The following is an 18,311-nucleotide window of genomic DNA, read 5'->3' as shown; positions in this document are numbered from 1 at the left end:
ACGGAGAGATGGGAAAGAAAGGGGAGAGATGGGGAGAGGTAGAACCGTGGAAGCCCACTTACTTGTGAATCTTTTTATTTTATTGACTAGGATGCTATGTTAGCTAAAATAGACATCGATACTATTTTAGGACCTGACTCACTGTTTTGAAATGATCAATCGATTTCCGGTATTGTGGTTTAGCGACATCAATTAAACTCGATGTAAAGACGAGGGACATAAGTGGGCCTTATTCCAAACGAAAAGTATTGGAAAAGCACGGCCGCTAGGCCTCCAGTTCATGCACGGCCCAACTCTTGGCCCATCATCCATGCTTATGAGCCCATACCAGCCCACCCACGTTTGGCCCATCCGTATAAGCCCAGGCAAAGTAGCAACCGCCTCCTCTCTCCTTCACCTCAACTCGCTCCGGCCAGCGAAGCCGCTTCTTCTTCTTCCTCCAAAAACCTCTCGTGATCTCGTCGGCGTTGTCGTCGCGGGCGCCGCAGCGTCGATGACTCGTCGCCGATCGCGCCCTCGCCGATTCGGAGCCATCCCCGCGTATTCCGGTGAGTCCCCCCTCGCGCGTTTTCTCCCAGCAATCCCCCACCCGCTGATCGCTTCGGTTTTGGTTTGGTCGCTCCTCGCCGGAAATGCCCGATTTCTCGTTCTTGTCTCTCATCCCTAATCCGCGCGGTGGGCTAGGGTTTATTACCGGATTCTTGCAATTTTTTTTTATTTTCTGGTGGTTCTTCGCTTGTTCCGTAATCCCCGCGCACAGCATTTGGGGGGGATTTTATTGACGGATTCGTGCTGATTTCTTGTGGTTGTTTCGGTTCCAGGCGCGATGGAAGAGGAGAAGAGGGCAAGGGCGGCGGAAAGGGATAGGGCTATCGTCAGGAGCCCGCGGAAAGGGAAAGCCCCGCGGATCGAGCCGCTGGATGCGGATGATTCTGGATGGGGCGGCGATGCCTCGCTGGAGGTGTACAGGGAGGCCGCGGCGGTGGCAACCAGAGGCGGCGCCGGCGGCGGCGGCGAGCGGTGCGAGCACATGACCTGCAGCGAGCATGACGTTGCGGAAATCGTGTCCAAGATTGCGTCCTGGGGCGACCCGGTGTGCCAGGATGAAACCTGTATGTGCACCGAGAGGCACCTCATGATGGTGTGCGTGGAATGCGATATGCATTTCTGCATTGGAAGGTTTGCCAAGAAGTCTAAGCCGCGAGGACACATCGAGGAGCATGCGTTCGACGATGGGCATCCGGTTGCGCTGTGGTACGAAGATCCGTATACTGGTTACTGCTTTGAGTGTGAGGATCCCTTGACCATTGGTGGTGAGGAGGGTGATAAGGGAATGAAGGTCAAAGGCGAGGAAGGCTGTCGCGCATCTGGGTCTGATAGTGGGCATGGCTGTGTCATCGGCGCATCTGGGTCTGGTAGTGGGCATGGCTGTGCCATCAGAGGGATACCGAATTTTGGAAACACTTGCTACTTGAATGCGGTGTTGCAGTGCCTCCTTGTGCTTGGAAAGCTGCGGGCAAGGATGTCTGGACCGGACGCTCCGCCTCCATCGGGGATGCTTGGTATAATACTGCATGATCTCTTTGTTGCTACAGAAAGTGTGAGCTATACACGAGACCTGCTGGACCCAGTGATGCTCTTGGGTTGTGTGCGCCACTATAAATCAGAGTTCCAAGGCAATACTATGCAAGACAGCCATGAATTGCTTTGCTGTTTGCGTGATAGTTTGATTGAGGAGGAAAGTAAAACGAGGCCTGATAACATGCAACAGGATGCTCCTAGTGCTGTGGTTCCTACAGTTATTGATTCCATATTTCGTGGTCAGCTGTTTGTTACCACTCTGTGCAAATATTGCTCATTTGAGTCAGTTTCACAGGGTTCACAGGATGCATTCTATGATCTCTGTGTGGCATTACCACTACAGAATGAAAGATGCATATCTCAACAGAAGATTGCCATCGAACAATTTCCAACAATTGACAAGACTAACACCGAAAAGATTCATGCAATTTCTGGAGGCAGTGATCCTCAGGTTCCCGCTTCAGAATTGGGAGATATGGTCATGGTGAAAACATCAGAGCCTTTGGTAGTTGGTAAGTTTATGTGTTCCTGTACCTAACTAAATAAAGGAAAATGATGTTGAACAGGCCTGAAAACGTGCGTGTGAATTGGAAGACGGAACATTTTGTTGATGGTTGCGGCAAACTGTGATACTACCACTATTGTTTGTTATTTTGTTGCTCAACATGAGAAAAAGGATATTTTAGGAGCAGCACTCTTTTGGTAGCTAAATAGAGAAAATTGCTTAAGGTATGATTCATGCATGGACTGCAGAAATACCAGAACCTTCAGAATGTCAGCATTATACAAACAGGATGTTCCAGCAGTTTCAGCATGGCAAACAGTTTGCTACAGTGTTTCATCAATAGCTCAGGGTGTTGAATCCTTGTCATATAATTAATTTTACTCCGAATTGTTGGTTAGCTTAAGTACATGCAGAGATCCTTGAAGAAAATAGTCTTTCAAATAATCAAATGTAGGGGATAAAGATTCTCAAACCATGTAGAGAACAATGGTTGCTGGTTTCATGAAGTTATTGATGAGGAGAATACCTAAAACTTATATGCTTGATTCTGCAGATTCTAACCCATTGGACCAGATCGCACAAAGCAAGGATGATGTACATTGTCCTTTGCAGAGTCCAATAAGGAAGGAGAATGTGCTGATAACATCAGACCGTGAATTAGAGAGAACTAAGAGTGCTATTCTTGATAGCATCAAGCCAGAAGATAGTATAGAAGCCAAGATGGACACTTTGTCAGGAGAAGTTACTACAGAAGACAAGGGGAAAGATCGAAATTGTGATGTAGTTTATGATGAGGCAGATGATATCAACTCTCTTGCGTCAATTGAGGAGTTATTGGGATTGCATTTCAAAGAGATGGTAGAAAAGAGGTGTGAGAACTGTTCCAATGTCGCTCAGAAGGCAAGCCCTATAAGTGGTAAAGATGGTGAACAGACGGTGGCATGTACCAATGTGAATAGGACAGTTGATGGAGACCAGGCTGAACAGTCAGAGAGGAAAACATGCCAAAGTGAGCAATCTAGCGATTTGGTCAGATTGGATGGGGAATGCAGTTCTTCAAGTAGGCAGCCACATGTTGCTGATGCACAGCATCAAGTTATGCCAACAGAGGACACTATGACCAAAGGAGACATTTCAGGGATGAGTCACGGTGAAAAAGACTCATCCTCTTTCAGCATAGTCAATCAAAAACCTGAATGTCTTGAGTGTGCCCAAGAAGATGTACCTGACTGCCATCTAGGTGAGAAGCCAGTCAACCTGTCGAGTGGCCAGTGCCAAAATGCCAACACTGAAGATCAGGGAAGGAGGAAGCAAGTAAATCTACACCAAGTGGAAGAAAACCAATATGATCAGCAAGATAGGAACGAAGGTGCGATTAAGACATCTCTTATTAGCAAGCTGCCACCTGTGTTAGTCATCCAGCTCAAGAGAAATACGGGGCCTATTAAAGTGAGGCGACACGTGAGCTTCAAGGAGATCCTTGATGTGGGACTGTTCCTGCACCCCAGGTACTGAGTAATTTAGTCTGTCCTTTTTTGTTGCACTCTTGTTATGAGCATGTGGGCTACCGTATACTGTGTGCGCATTTGTTTTTGTTTATCGAATTGAACCAGAAAAGCAAAACAAGCATGCAGCCATCGATATGTAAAAATGAATTTACCTGGCATGGTGACTTGGTGAGCTAGTTTTGTTTAGTATAGAAACAGGTTACGACTTAGGATAGCATTGCTTTAGTTTCTTTCTGGCAGGCTAAAGGAACAAAAACAAAAGAAACCTTATCATTGAAACATTTTTTTGGAGGAGCTCCGTAATGTGTGTTGGCTGTTGAGGCAAGTTAACTGTAATAGTGTGTGAACAGACATTCTAAAGCTGCCGCAGATGAAACTGCATCCCCTCCAACATGGGCCTTGTGTATATTATGCTCTTTCTAACCCTTTAGAATCAGGCTACATCCATAGAGTAACTCTAGAGTAACCCTTGTGGTTATCCTCCTTTTTATTTTATTTTCTTTTTTTTTATGAAAATGACATCCCGTTAAAAATATCCGAGTTAGTATGTATGATTGCTTTTTGCTTTTCTATTTGTAGGTGATGTGTACCTTGAAATGCCTAACCTGCCAACCTTTTTTATTTCTTAAAATATGACTTGTTTGATATATTTGTGTTTTTTTAATATTTTTAGTACATGTTGGGTATGTATAAATAGTTTTCAGATGATTTTTTTTATTTTTTAAAACTTTACATTGTTATTCGCTTAGGATGATTTATACTACTCCCTCCATTCCAAATTGATCTACATATAGTTTTTTTTGAGGTTATTCCTAAATGATTTACATATTTGTGTTTATTTATTAAGTCTATTCGTTATTTGTGCATTGGAGTAAATAGACATTGATGCATGCATCCATGCACACAAGTATTTATAACCCACATGTAATATCTTGATTTGCTATTGGCTAGGAAATATTGGGAATGGTGCATGCATAGAGTTTGTTGCTAGAATAAATATAGTATGAGAGAGTTATTAGCTTTTCTTGGTCTTGGTGTACCTATGAAATATGTAGATCAATTTGGAATTGAGGGAGTAGTATTTTACTTAAACTGATATATTTTTTGTGAGATGAGATAGATATTTCTTGTTAACAATATCCTGTTCATAAGATATGTATTAAATAATATCAAGAAATTCATGATGTTGTTTACATAGAGCTATAATGAGTTACAGCCTTACATCTGCTTTGGTCCTTTTTTGTTTCCTCTAATCTTCAGTTCTGAGGACAAAGATAATTCCAGCTATCGTCTAGTTGGTGTTGTTGAGCACCTGGGCCATAGCATGTATTCAGGGCATTATGTTGCTTATGTGAGACCAAGTCCTCCGCAGCAGACTAATGGCTCTTCCTCATGGTTTTGGGCAAGTGACACCGACATCAGAGAAGTCTCTTTAGAAGAAGTACTAAAGTGCGAGGCTTACATTCTTTTCTATGAGCGGATGGAAGGCTAAGATGCCTGGAATTCAGCTAATCCGAATAGCAATCACAAAGGAAGCAGATATGTCAGATTGTCAAGCATTCTTTAGACGGCCAACGATCCAATTTAATCAGTGTAGTATGTAGATACCAACGTAGGCTCGTGATCTAGTTGAATTTTGTTGCTTTGGCCTTTGGCTGAGTCAGTGCAGGACTTCAATTCGACCGCAACATGTACATACCAATTGAGAAATTTCGGTTATTCTTGACCAACTGATCGTATCCATTTTTTTTGGTCCATGAGGAATGGATAATTAGGAATTCATTTAGAAAAAAAAAACAGCATAGTAGGACATGTGCCATTAGAGAATTGACCGAGGTGATTGTATAGGCATTGGTACAGTTCAGTTACTGTACATCTGTTGGATGGTACTCCCTCCTCTAAATGTTTGACGCCGTTGACTTTTTTAAACATGTTTGACCGTTCGTCTTATTCAAAAACTTTTGTGAAATGTATAAAACTATATGTATAATTAAAAGTATATTTAACAATAAATCAAATGATAGGAAAAGAATTAATAATTACTTAAATTTTTTGAATAAGACGAACGGTCAAACATTTTTAAAAAAGTCAACGGCGTTAAACATTTTGGGATGGAGGGAGTACTATTTTGAAATTGCTTTACAGTACCATGGAAATTTTTCGAACATAATGTTTGAAACTTTCAGCTTTGCCTGTATATTTTTCTGGTGGCAAGATGATTGAGATATACACCTTGAAGTATCAATCTAAAGAGCTTTTTTTCTGTCAAAAAATTCTAAAGAGCTTTTTTCTTTCTTTCTTCCATTGCTTTCCTGTATGGACCGTGTTATAACATGCAATGAGATCCTACTTCTTTGAGCCTCTTGCTTTCAATGTTCTGCATGGATGATGATAAGTGTATAAATTGCTTGCAATTATCCACATGTGTTTTTGTTGGCAACATTTTTCTCCGGGACCTGCCAATTTCCAGCGAGCAAGTTTGCCTACATATGATGGGTAAAGAAATAAAAATCATCAAAAAAGCGAAAAACTAGAACAAGTTGATCTAGGAAGAACACAAGAACGAAAATAGCTTTCTGAGAAGAACGGCCACTGCCCGGTAGGACTCTTGTTTATTTACGGCCCATTTACCAGTCGGCCACCCTCATGGGCCCATTACGGCCCATCCAAACAGGGCCGGGTTAAGTAGCAAAGCACGCGCACCATCTCCGCCTCTCTCTCTTCGCACGCGCGCTTCTTCCCCAACCTCTCTCTCTCTCTCTCTCTCTCTCCTCCCACCCACCTCGGCGGCTCGGCCTCGGCGTCGCGGGACGCCGCGGCTCGCGGGGCGATCGATTCGGGGTCCTCCTCGCGTTTCCCGGTGAGTTCTCCCCTCCATTTCTTCCCCAAATCCCGCTGTTCTTCGCCGCCGCGGGGTTGATCGCTCGGTTTGGTGGTGGGTGGTGGTGGTGTGGGAGGGTGGGGGTGGGGGGTTTTGCTTGGTGCCGGAATCCGCGGCGGCGCCGCCGCGTTCGTGGTTCGTCGCCGGGAATGTTGTGATCTCTCTGGGTTTGCCTGGCCCCGCTTGTTGAGCCTGGCTAACTAGAGTTCGTGGCGTGGTTTTGTGGTTGGGTTGGATTGGTCGTCGCGCCTAACGGCCAACCTGTTTGATGATTTGCTTGCCTTGTTTAGCCCTTCTCGGTTCATCCCTTGTTCGTACTGTTCTTCGTCTAGCTTGTTTGATTTGATGGGAATTTATGGATTCACTCGATCGGTTGGTGGTTTTGCGGTACCCGTATCCGCGGCGGCCGCTGTTCGTGGTCCTCGCCGGAATTTGGTCGGTTTCGCCTTGTCCTATTAGTAGAGATCTCTTGGTTTTCCGCTTCGTTTAGCTTTCATGGTTCACCGCCATAGTCCGTACAATTCATGGAACCCTCGCCTTTCGGTCAATTTCACCGCCATAGTCCGCTGTCTTCTTAAGGCTCCTTGGATGGTTCATCCCTGGTAGCAGCAGCAGCAGCAGCAGTAGTAGCAGTTCGTATTCTTCTTCGTATATCTTGTTTGATTCTTTGGGGATTTATGGATTCGCATGTTTCAGGTCTTGCGCCCCAGGCGTGATGGAAGAGGAGAAGAGCGCGATGGAGACAGGAAAGGGGATGAGCCCGCAGTATGCGGTGGCGCCCGAATCTGGATGCGGCGACACTGCGCCGCCGGATGAGGTGAGCAGCCCGGAACAGAAGGCGGCGGCGGCGTCGACCAGCAACACCGAGGGGAGGGTATGCCCCCACTTCGACCCTTTCCAGGACGGCGTGCTCAAGTTCATCTCGGAGCTCAGGTCCTACTCCTACGATTGCGCCCCGAGGTGTGACCATTACCTGTGCGAGAACAAGGTGGAAAAGAGCAGTATCCTGGTTTGCATCGACTGCGACTTGCATTTCTGCATTGGGGACGGGACCATGAACAAGCCGCAGGGACATGCCCGGTGGCATGCCGATCTGGAGGAGCATTGTGTTGGTGCTTTGCTCGGTGAGCCGGAAACTCTGTACTTCTTCATCTGTGAACGTCTTCTGGACTTGGATGTCAGCAACATGCAGCGTGGAGACTTCTCATGTGGCAAGGAAGAAATTGATAGGATCGAGTCAGATGTCAGCTCCTCCAAGAATGCTGTCGTGTGCCATCATCATTCGTTTGACACGGAGAACATTGTTATCATCAAGGATTTCGTTGAATCTGAAAAGGGTGACCCAATGTGTGATAATGAAACGTGCCTAACCACCGGGGAGCACCACATGATGGTGTGCTCAGAATGCAAAGGGTATTTCTGCATTGAGCCAGCCACCAAGGCTAAGCCGCAAGGGCACATCCGGGAGCATGCATTGCTTCAGGAGCATTGGGTTGCAGTGTGGCACAATGATCTGTATGTTGGTTACTGCTTTGAATGTGAAGATTCCTTGGTCATAGGTGGTGAGGAGGGCAAGGAGGGATTGGCAGTCAACGCAGAGGCAGGTTCTCATGCATCTGGGTCTTCTGACGGGCATGGCTGTGTTATCAGAGGGATATCGAATCAAGGAAACACTTGCTTGAATGCATTGTTGCGGTGCCTCCTTGTTCTTGGAAAGCTGCGGGCAAGGATGTTTGGACCGAATGCTCCATTGGGGATCCTTGGTACAATACTGCGTGGTCTCTTTGTTGATGCAAACAGCGTGAGGCATGCACCAGGCCCGCTGAACCGGGCGTTGCTCTTGGCTTGTGTACGAAGGTTCGACTCATGGTTGATAGGCACTTCAATTCATGACAGCCATGAATTACTTTGCTGTTTGCGCAATAGATTGAATGAGGAGGATAAGATAATAAGGCCTCCAAACAAGCAACAGGGTGCTCCTAGTTCTGTGGCTCCTACCGTCATTGATTCCATATTTGGTAGTGAGCTGTCTGTTACCACCTCTTGCAAACGTTGCTCGTTTAAGTCTTATTCCTGTGATGTATTCTATGATCTCTCAGTGCCATTGCCACCAAAGGGTGCTCCATCCAATAGTGTTGCATCACCACCACAGAATGAAAGACCTATATCTCAATGTAAGATTTGTGTACTTTCTGAAGGCGGTGATTCTCAGATTCCTGCTTCAGAATTGGAAGATACAGTCATGGTGAAAACATCAGATCCTTTGGAAGTTGGTAAGTTTATGTGCTTGTGTGCCTAACTAAAGGAAATGAAAGTGATTTAAGCAGGGCTCCAAACTTGCATGGTGTATCAGAAAATGGAACTTTTCGTGAATGAATCAAACTGTGATAGCAGCACTATTATCTGTTATTGTTTTGCTCAGCATTGGAAAATGGTAACTATCAGAGCAGGGTCTTGTACTAGCTAAATAGAGAAAATGTCTAAGGATTTGATTCATATATTAATTGCAGAAACAACAAAACCTTCAGGATATCTACACAAACGTATTAAACAAACATGATAGTTCAGCAGATTTAACTTGGCAAAGCTCTGTAGCAGTTACTATTGCCACTGGAAGATATCTCAGAGTGTTGAGTCCTCCTTGTCCTCATCTAATAAAATTTTCTCCATATTGTTGGTTAACTTAAGTACATGCTGAGGTCCTTGAAGAAAAGAAGCTCCTAATTATCAAATGTAGCGGATACATATTCTGAAACCATGTAGAGAATGATGAGTACTGGTTTCGTGAAGTTGCTGATGAGGACATAACTAAAAATTATATGCTTTATTTTGCAGATTCTAATAAATTGGAACAGATCGTGCAAAGCAAGGACGCTGTACATTGTCCTTTGCAGTCCCCAACAATGAAAGAGAATACATGGATAGCATCAGTCAGTGATGTAGAGAAAACTGACACTGCTGTTCTTGATAATGCGTTCAGTGGGCTAAAAGTTAGTACAGAAGCCAAGATGGTCATTTCCTCAGCAGAAATTAATTCAGAAAACAAGGGGAAAGCTCGAAGTCTTGATATTATTTATGATGAGGCAGAGGATATCAACTCTCTTGTGTCAATTGAGGAGTGCTTGAAGTTGCATATTGAATCAGAGATGATAGAGTGGACCTGTGAGAACTGTTCCAAGGTTGCCCAGAAGGCAAGCACTATAAGTGGTAAAGACGGTGAACAGATGATGGCAAGTACCAATGTGAATAGGACGGTTTATGGAGACCAGGCTGAACAGTCAGACAGGAAAACATGCCAAAGGGAGCTATCTAGCGATTTGATCAGACTTTCTGTAGAATGCAGTTCTTCAAGTAGCCAGCCACATGGTTCTGGTGTACAAAATCATGATATGCCTGCAGTGGACATAAAAACTTGTGGAGAGACTTCAGGGATGAGCTCTGTTGAAAAAGACTCGTCCTCTTGCAGCATAGCCAATAAAAAACCTGAATGCCTTGGAGGTGCTCAAGAAGATGCATCTAGCTGCCGTCTGACTGAGAAGCAGGCCAACCTGTTGAGTGTCCAGTGTCAAAATATCAGCATAGAAGATCAGGAAAGGGGGAATCAAGTAAATCTGGGTCATAATGCACACCAACTGGAAGAAAACCAATATGATCAGCAAGATAGGAATGAAGGTGCGATTCTAACATGTCTTATTAGCAAGCTGCCACCCGTATTAGTCATTCAACTCAACAGATCTTTGGGGCCTCTTAAAGTGAGTGGACATGTGAGCTTTAAGGAGATCCTTGATGTGGAGCCATTCATGGACCCCAGGTACTGAGTAATTTTGTCTGTTTATTTTTTTTTCTGTGACCTTTTTAAGAGTTTGTGGATCACTGTATACTGTATGTACTTTTATTTATTGTTTTTCCAATTGAACCGGTAAGGCAAAATAAGCATGCTTCCTGTAGCCATGTTAAAATGATTTTTCCTGGCACTGTGAGCTAGTTTTCTTAGGTGTAGAAACAGGTTGCGACTTAGGATAGCACTGGCCTTGTTTCTTTCTTGCAGACTAGCATGATTTAGGTTACAGAATTAGAAACTAACAGAACTCATTTTCCAGTCATCATGGAGCCATTTGTTTTAGAGAGCTTTGTAATTAGTTTTGATGCAAGTGGACTGAATTGCTTGGCTTTATAGTGAGTGAATAGGCATTCTAAAGATGCTACAGATGAAACTGCATCCCCTCGGGCCTTGTGTGTTATGCTTTTTCTAACCCTTTAGAGTCAGGTTACATCTTTAGAGTAACTCTTGGTTTGTTTATATGAAATCACCCATCATGGCTGCCAAACTCAATTCGTTGTAGCAGTTTATAATTGACCACTGTGGCATACCATTAGAAATAATCTGAACTAGTATATGATTGCTTTCTGCTTTTCTATTTTAGGTGATGCGTACCTTGAATCCAACTTGTTTGATATATTTTCATGGTTTTTAAGTGCAAGTGCTATGATGGATATTTTTTTAGATAAAGGAAGCTTTTAACTACCATGGATATATGTGAATCTATATCCAATGTTCTGTTTAAATAGCTGGTCGATGTTTAAACACATTACATGGTTATTCATTCAACATGATCTATACCAGTCTTTCACTCATATCTAATAGAGGTGTATTTTTTAGATAAGGTATAGATTTCTTTTTAACAATATTCAGTTCCTAAGATATAAGATCAACAAAGACAAGTTGTTGACATCAACCTATGATGAGTTAGTTCCTTGTATCTGGTTTGATAGTATTTTTTTAACTTTCTCTAATCTTCAGTTCTGAGGACAAATTCAGTTCCCGCTATCGTTTAGTTGGTGTCATTGAGAACCGTGGCCTCAGCATTCATATTGGGCAGTGCGTTGCTTATGTGAGAGCAAACAATCAGCAGCAGGGCAGTGGCTCTTCCTCATGGTATTGTGCAACCGATGACGACATCAAAGAAATCTCTTTAGAAGAAGTTCTCAAGTGCGAGGCTTACCTTCTTTTCTATGAGAGAATGGGCTGCTAAGACTGTAAGACATGTCTTGAATTCTATACACACCAAAGAATCCGAAGAGCAATCACAAATGAAGCAGATATTTGAGAGTATCAAGGTTTATTTGGATGGACAGTGACCCAATCATTGTATATACTGACGTGGGTTCGTGATCAGGTCCAGTTTTGTCGTTGTGGCTGAATGATATTTAGTCCTTGCAGGGCTTTGCCAACATGTACGTACCTAGTTGGGGATATTAGCTGGTGTTCTTGATCATTTGATCTGGTTACAGTCATTCACATTCTTTTTTTTCCTTTGTCCATGAGGAATATATTAGGGTTTTTTTGAACGAAAAAGAAAAACTTAAAAACAAAGCAGGAGTAATGAAGTGAGAAAGTTGTGTATATCATATCAGCATTGGTACGGTTCTGTGAGATTGTACTTCTAAGTGCGCACACTCTGTGAGATCGTACTTGATTCGATGAGCTTTACTCCAGATTTTTTTCTTCTGTGATGGACAATCTATACCACTGTTATATGCTGCAACATGATTCAGAATTTCAGATACTGCATTGCCAACCTACTGCCTTTTGACTCTCTGGGTAAAGATCATGGCTTGCTAAAGTGGTGTCGGATGATGGATGAAACTGAGTTCTTGATAATAATTGAGGACATGGACGGTTAAATTAACCGTTAAAACTTAAAAGTTGAAAAAGTCGATTTAAATAATATTCTAAAAAATGTTGATAGAGAAAGTTATTACAAAAAAATGCACCATCGTTGATTGAAAAGAACAATACCTTGTGCATTATTTTTTCCAGTGCTCAACAGCTCTGTATCTTGATCTGTGTGGTCGATGTTGAACGGTTGATGGATTTGCTCCTGTAAACAAGAAAGGGCAGGAGGCTTGCCTCAGCTCTCATATAATTATAAAATTATAAGGAGCAGTATAGTAGTAATAAAAGCAGGAGCAAACTTTATTGGCAAAAAGTATAGAAAGAAGAGGAGAAGGTAGATTTATTCAGAGAGCACATTGGAGGGTTGACGCCTACTGGGCCGGGCCTTGATTTCCTTTCCCCTGGGCCCTGGCTATTCACGCCCCATCAAGGCAGAAAGATGCATTCACACGACACGCCCGCTTACGCGCTACGCCTCCCAACTCCAAAGCCCATCACCACGCCAAGTAACCGCCCAACGCCACCCTCTCCACCAAACCAGCTCTCCCTCCCTCCCTCCCTCGGTCCCTCCCCTTCTCCTCTCCAACTCCTCCTCGACCTCGTCGTCGCGAGACGCCCGCGGCTCGCGCGCCCGATCGATTCGGCGCCCTCCTCGCGTCTTCCCGGTGAGATTTCCCCTCCATTTCTCCCCCCAAATCCCCCTGTTCGTCGCCGACGCGGGGTTGATCGCTCTGTTTTTTGTTGTTGTTGGTTGTGGTTGGGGTGGTGGTGGTGGTGGTGGTGGTAGTGGGGGTAGGGGTTGGGGTTGGGGTTTTGCTTGGTGCTGGAATCCGCCGCGTTCGTGGTTCCTCGCCGGAATTTCCGTGGTTTCCCCGCTTGTGGAGCTCTCGTGGTTTGCCCTAGCCTGAGTACGGGTTCGTGCGTGGCGTGGTTTGTTGTTGGAGTTGGATTTTGGTCGTCCCTCGCCTAACGGCGGCCAACCTGTTTGATGATTTGCTTGTTCCGTTTAGCCTTGTTGTTTCATGCTTGGTTTGTGCTGTTTTTTTCGTATGGCTTTGTTTGATTCGATGGGGATTTTATGGATTAACTCGATTCTTTCTTGTTGTTCTTGCGTCCCCAGGCGTGATGGACGACGACAAGGCGAGCAAGGGGAGGCCGCTCAAATCCCCCCGCAAGGACCTGGACCCGCTGGCTGCGGCCACGCCCGATCCCGGATGCGGCGAGACGGCTCCGCCGGAGGTGAGCAAGCCTAAGGAGAAGGCGGCGGCGCCGACCAGCAACACCGAGGAAGGGTTATGCCCCCACTTAGAACGTTTCGAGGAAGACATGGCAATGTTCGTATCAAGGCTCATGGCCTCCAAGTTCACCCCGAGTTGTCAGCGTCTCATGTGCGATAGCAAGGTGGACAAGAGCAGTATCATGGTGTGCATCGACTGCAGCTTGCCTTTCTGCATTGGGGACGGGACCATGAACAAGCCGCAGGGACACGCCCAGGAACACGCCCAATTCTACGCTCATCTGGAGAAGCATTGTGTTGCTGCGTTGTTCAGTAAACCGGATACTCTGTACTGCTTCATTTGTGAACGTTGTCTGAACTTGGAGATGAGTGACATGGAGGCAGAAAGTGACAGCAGCAGCGACCAAGTGGGATGCGAACACTTTGTATTGGATGAGGAAGAAATCACTCTGATCGTGTCAGAGATCTTCGCCTCCAAGAACGTTCCGGCGTGCCAACATCCCGGGTGTACGATCACTGGGAATACCCATATCATGGTTTGCACAGGATGCAACAAGCATTTCTGCACTAGAGCTGAGGCCATGAAAAAACCGTATGGACATGCCCGTCTGCATGCCCAGAAGTGTGAACACCATTGGGTTGGTTTGTGGTACAGTAATCCATATATGGGGTACTGCTTCAAATGTGAATTCGAATGGATCCTAGGTGCACCGAATGCTGAGAGGGGGATGGTGTTTGGCAAGGAGGCATTTGATCAAGAATCTGGATTAGCAAAGAGGCATGGCTGTGTTATCAGAGGGATTCCGAATCTTGGGAACACTTGCTACGTGAATGCGTTATTGCAGTGCCTCTTTGTGCTTGAAAAACTGCGGGCAAGGATGTTAGCATCAGATGCTCCTTCTGGGTTCGTGGGTAGCGCACTAAAAGAGCTCTTTCAGGAGGTAAACAGTGTGAATAATGCACAACGCCCACTGAACCCGACGAAGTTCTTGGATCGTGTTCGTATGTTGAATGCACAATTTGCAGGCAGTGATATGGAAGATAGCTATGAATTGCTTTGCTTTGTACAGAATCAATTGGAAAAGGAGGAGAAGTCAATGATTCCTGCAGTGTCTACTACAGTTGTTGATTCCATTTTTCGTGTTCAGCTATCTGCTACCATATCCTGCAGGCGTTGCTCATATAATTCAGTTTCTCATGAAGTAATGTATGATCTATCAGTTCCACTGCCATCAAGGAACATAAGTTGCATGTCTCGAGAGAAGATTGGTATCAAACTATTCCCAAAGGTTGACATGAGTAACACCGAAATTGTTCATGCAATTGCTGAAGGACGTGATTCTCATATCACTGGTTTAGATCTGGGAGATGTGGACAAAGAAAAACCATCTGAGCCTTTGGAAGTTGGTAAGTTCATGCATCCTGTTTCTAAATAAAAGAAGAGAGAACATTTTTAAACAGATATGCAGGTATAGAGGATTGTGCAGACCATATACATCTTTTGAGGATTGAATGCAAGAAACTAAGGAATATTGTAATCACACCACCATTATTTTTCTCATCATAAAGAGAAAACATACATTTTTTTTGGAATGGATCCCCAATTCTAGTTAGACAGAAAAAGTTGTGAGGGCTTGCTAAACACATGGAGTGAAGAAATATATGGAAAACCTTCAGGATGGCTACATAAAAGAAGCATGACGTTTGAGCAGTGTTAGCATGGAAGAGTTGTTTGTCGTAGTGTAGCAATTAAGAGCTTGGAGTGGAAGATTGTTTATTTGTTGAGTCCTTGTCTTCATACACAAAATTTTGCTCTAGAAGGTTGGTTTACTTAATCAAGTACGGAGATTCTCGAAGAAATGCAGCTTCAGATCGTAGAGAATGAAGGTTGATGGTTGTATGTTGTTGCTGATGCAGATAAATTATAGCCTTATATATGCTTGATTCTGCAGATTCTGTTGAAGTGGAACAGCACTCGCAAAGCAAGGATGGTGTACATGTTCCTTCCCAAATTCAGAAGGATGAGGTCCCAGGGGAGATTATTCAGGCGCCAACTAAGGCTGATGATTTAGGGAAAAATTACAATGCTGGTCTTGAGTATACGCCCAGTGAGCCAGAAGTTAGTATAGAAGCCAAGAAAAACGTTTGCTCTGTAGAAGGTTCTGCAGAAGACAAGGGGAAAGCTCAGTTTAGCAATATGGCTTATGGCAAGGCGAAGGATAACAACTCTCTTGCATCGATTGAGGAGTGCCTAGAACTGCATTTTGAAGCTGAGATGGTGGAATGGAAATGTGAGAACTGTTCTGAAATTGCTCGCCGTAGGAGCACCACTAGTGGTAAAGATAGTGAACAGATGATGGCAAGCACCAGTGAGAATAAAATAGTTGATGGAGATCAAACTGAGCAGTCGGACAAGATAGCATGCCAAAGCGAGCAATCTAGCAATTTGGACAGTGGTGAACAAGACTTGGCCTCTGATAACACAGCCAACAAAAAAAATGAATGCCATGAAGGTGTTCAAGAAGTTGTACCTAGCTGCCTTGCAGCTGAGGAACTGGCCAACCAGTTGAGTGGCCAGGGTCAAAATGCCAGCTCTCTAGATCAAGTAAAGCTAGATCATAGTGCAGACCAAGTGGGTCCAAACCAAAAGGAGCGGGAGGATAGGTATCAAGGTGGGATTCAAACTCGTTTTATTAACAAGCTGCCACCTGTGTTTGCCATTCATCTGAAAAGATCCCAGCTGACTGGTAAAGTTAGAGGACACGTGAGCTTTGAGGAGATCCTTGATGTAGGACAGTTCATGGACCCCAGGTATTGACTATTGGCATTTATGCATGACAATATCTATATAAGCATGTGCCAGTTCCAATAAATTTATGATTCACAGTAAGCAAGTAGTTTTTTTCTTGTTTGTATATTTTGACTAGCTTTACTAATACATTTTGTTAGAAAATCAGAATTTTATTATGCTTTAGATATCACTGCCATTATGTTTGTAGGTGGTTAAGTGCCTCCAAATGAATTTGTTGAAATATATTGGTTTGGCTTTTTCTGATTTTAGTACTTTTGTTATTATAAGGGTTATAATCATATAAAGCTTTTAGATACTGAATAAATATCCCAGCCTTTGCACTGGCAAATGCATATAATCGTATAGATAATCCTTACATCTTTCAGTGGTATGTTGAAATTCATTGAAGGGCCTTCATTCGTTAAATGTTTTATCCTTGCACTATTATGCAGTTTTGATTAATCGTATTTGTTTATATCTGAGAGTATTGTTTGATTGCTTTTGTTTTCTGTAACCTTCAGTTCTGAGGACAAAGACAATTCCAGCTATCACCTTGTAGGTGTCATTGAACACATTGGCCCCAGCACCAGATCAGGGCACATGGTTGCTTACGTGAGACCGAATCAAGAGCAACCTCACGGTGGCCCTTCTCCATGGTATTGTGCAAGTGATACAAACATCAGACAAGTATCTCTAGAAGAAGTTCTCAAGTGCGAGGCCTCCCTTTTCTTCTACGAGAGGATTGGAGGCTAACGTCCAAGGAAGTAAATTGGTTAGATTAGCAAACATTCTTTGGATGGACAAAGATCCATTCAGTAGACGTCATGATCAAGTCCAATTTTGTTGCTTTGGCTGAGTCATTGTAGGACTGCAAATAGATCGCATTCATAATCTCCTTTTTGTTCATGAGGAACGTACTTCTTTTCCTGGAATAAGAATGAAGGAATAGGACATGTGCCATTTGTAAATGAGCAGGACTGTACTAATGATTGATAATGCTTTACAATAGGTCTAAAATACAGAACGATATTACTTGATATATCTTGAGCTTTAGTCCCCCAATTTTTTTGGATGTGCAAGCTAAGCGACATGGTTTCAGGCATATAATTTCCTAGATGGACCATGTGCAGCATGCTTTGAGTACTTGCTTGCTTGCTGCTTTGGAAGTCCCCTACAGTTTCTGGTGTTCTGATGGATCAAACAAGAAAGGATGACTGGAATCTCTGGTGAACAAATCCTCTCCAGTCTGGACGGTGTTCTGGACGGTGGATACTTGTAATGTGTTTATTTGCATCTCCACTTTGGGACCTCCAGCCTCTGGCCTCTCCGATTTGGGCTAGATTCCGCAGAAACCGGGCCAGATCCCACAATGTGAGCTATCCAGCGATTTTGAACAGAAACCCGCAGTGGACACAGATACCAAAGGATACACTTTAGGGATGAGTTGTGGTAGGAGTACCTTGCAGCATAGCCAATATAAAACCTGAATGCATTGAGCATGTGAATTATTGCATACTGTGTGCACATTTGTTTTTGTTTGTCGAAATAAACCAGTAAATCAAAGTAACCATGCTTCCACAGTGGTGCACAAATGAATTTTCCTGGCATGGTTTGCTTGTTTTCTTTAGCATAGAAACATGTTTTCGACTTATGATAGCGCTGTCCTGCCCTTTGCTCTCCTTTTCTTTTCTTCTTTTTTCTTTTTTTGCCGGGTCGGTCAAAGTTGTCAGCAGTGAGGCACCGATCTTTCAGCGCAATCCACATGAAGAAGCGGACGCACGAGGGGGCCCTGGAGCGCCATAGCAGCTCGCCGTAGGGACAATTCTCTGTTGCCATGAAGAACTGCCCTTTGCTTCTTTCTGGCAGAATAGCATGGTTTAGGTTAATGAAATAGAAACAAAAAAAAACCCCATGTTCTATCTATGATCAAAACATTTGTTTGGAGGAGCTGCATAATTAGCCTTGAGGCAAGTGTGACTGTAATATCATGGGCAGTAAAGTGAATAGGCATTCTAAAGCTGCAGTAGATAAACTGCATCCCTCCAACTTGGGCCTTGTGTATGTTATGCTCTTCTTAACCCGTTATAGCTTAGAGTCAGTCTACATCAGTAGAGCAACTCTTGGTTCGTTT

General features: G+C 43.9%; 3 protein-coding genes across 3 annotated transcripts; all 3 read left to right on the top strand.

Moving 5' to 3' along the window:
- Window positions 1–423: 423 nt before the first annotated feature.
- LOC4346103 (ubiquitin carboxyl-terminal hydrolase 2) lies at window positions 424–5,351 on the top strand. Its single transcript, XM_015793222.3, has 4 exons — window positions 424–548; window positions 822–2,093; window positions 2,640–3,594; window positions 4,855–5,351. The coding sequence occupies exons 1-4, from the start codon at window positions 494–496 to the stop codon at window positions 5,084–5,086; spliced, it is 2,514 nt and encodes an 837-aa protein (XP_015648708.1). The 5' UTR covers window positions 424–493; the 3' UTR covers window positions 5,087–5,351.
- A 967-nt stretch (window positions 5,352–6,318) lies between these two features.
- Window positions 6,319–11,898, top strand: LOC4346102 (ubiquitin carboxyl-terminal hydrolase 2). The gene is made up of 4 exons (XM_015793470.3): window positions 6,319–6,454; window positions 7,172–8,748; window positions 9,311–10,286; window positions 11,277–11,898. The coding sequence occupies exons 2-4, from the start codon at window positions 7,191–7,193 to the stop codon at window positions 11,506–11,508; spliced, it is 2,766 nt and encodes a 921-aa protein (XP_015648956.1). The 5' UTR covers window positions 6,319–6,454; window positions 7,172–7,190; the 3' UTR covers window positions 11,509–11,898.
- Window positions 11,899–12,694: 796 nt separating this feature from the next.
- LOC107276527 (ubiquitin carboxyl-terminal hydrolase 2) lies at window positions 12,695–17,219 on the top strand. The gene is made up of 4 exons (XM_015793586.3): window positions 12,695–12,817; window positions 13,273–14,796; window positions 15,342–16,200; window positions 16,702–17,219. Exons 2-4 carry the CDS (start codon window positions 13,278–13,280, stop codon window positions 16,931–16,933), a joined length of 2,610 nt encoding a protein of 869 aa, XP_015649072.1. The 5' UTR covers window positions 12,695–12,817; window positions 13,273–13,277; the 3' UTR covers window positions 16,934–17,219.
- The last annotated feature ends 1,092 nt before the right edge of the window (window positions 17,220–18,311 follow it).

The sequence above is a fragment of the Oryza sativa genome, chromosome 8 (genome assembly GCF_034140825.1).
Source record: "Oryza sativa Japonica Group chromosome 8, ASM3414082v1".
Lineage (NCBI taxonomy): Eukaryota > Viridiplantae > Streptophyta > Magnoliopsida > Poales > Poaceae > Oryza > Oryza sativa.
Note: the sequence above shows the minus strand (reverse complement) of the source record. Positions and strands in the feature narration are given on the sequence as shown.

Bases quoted from the DNA above. Each gene is read 5' to 3' on its own strand.
- LOC4346103 (XM_015793222.3), top strand. From the start codon at position 494: ATGACTCGTCGCCGATCGCGCCCTCGCCGATTCGGAGCCATCCCCGCG. The intron at 2,094-2,639 runs GTAAGTTTATGT...TTGATTCTGCAG, and splicing joins ATCAGAGCCTTTGGTAGTTG to ATTCTAACCCATTGGACCAG. The intron at 3,595-4,854 runs GTACTGAGTAAT...TCTAATCTTCAG, and splicing joins GGACTGTTCCTGCACCCCAG to TTCTGAGGACAAAGATAATT.
- LOC4346102 (XM_015793470.3), top strand. From the start codon at position 7,191: ATGGAAGAGGAGAAGAGCGCGATGGAGACAGGAAAGGGGATGAGCCCG. The intron at 8,749-9,310 runs GTAAGTTTATGT...TTTATTTTGCAG, and splicing joins ATCAGATCCTTTGGAAGTTG to ATTCTAATAAATTGGAACAG. The intron at 10,287-11,276 runs GTACTGAGTAAT...TCTAATCTTCAG, and splicing joins GAGCCATTCATGGACCCCAG to TTCTGAGGACAAATTCAGTT.
- LOC107276527 (XM_015793586.3), top strand. From the start codon at position 13,278: ATGGACGACGACAAGGCGAGCAAGGGGAGGCCGCTCAAATCCCCCCGC. The intron at 14,797-15,341 runs GTAAGTTCATGC...TTGATTCTGCAG, and splicing joins ATCTGAGCCTTTGGAAGTTG to ATTCTGTTGAAGTGGAACAG. The intron at 16,201-16,701 runs GTATTGACTATT...TGTAACCTTCAG, and splicing joins GGACAGTTCATGGACCCCAG to TTCTGAGGACAAAGACAATT.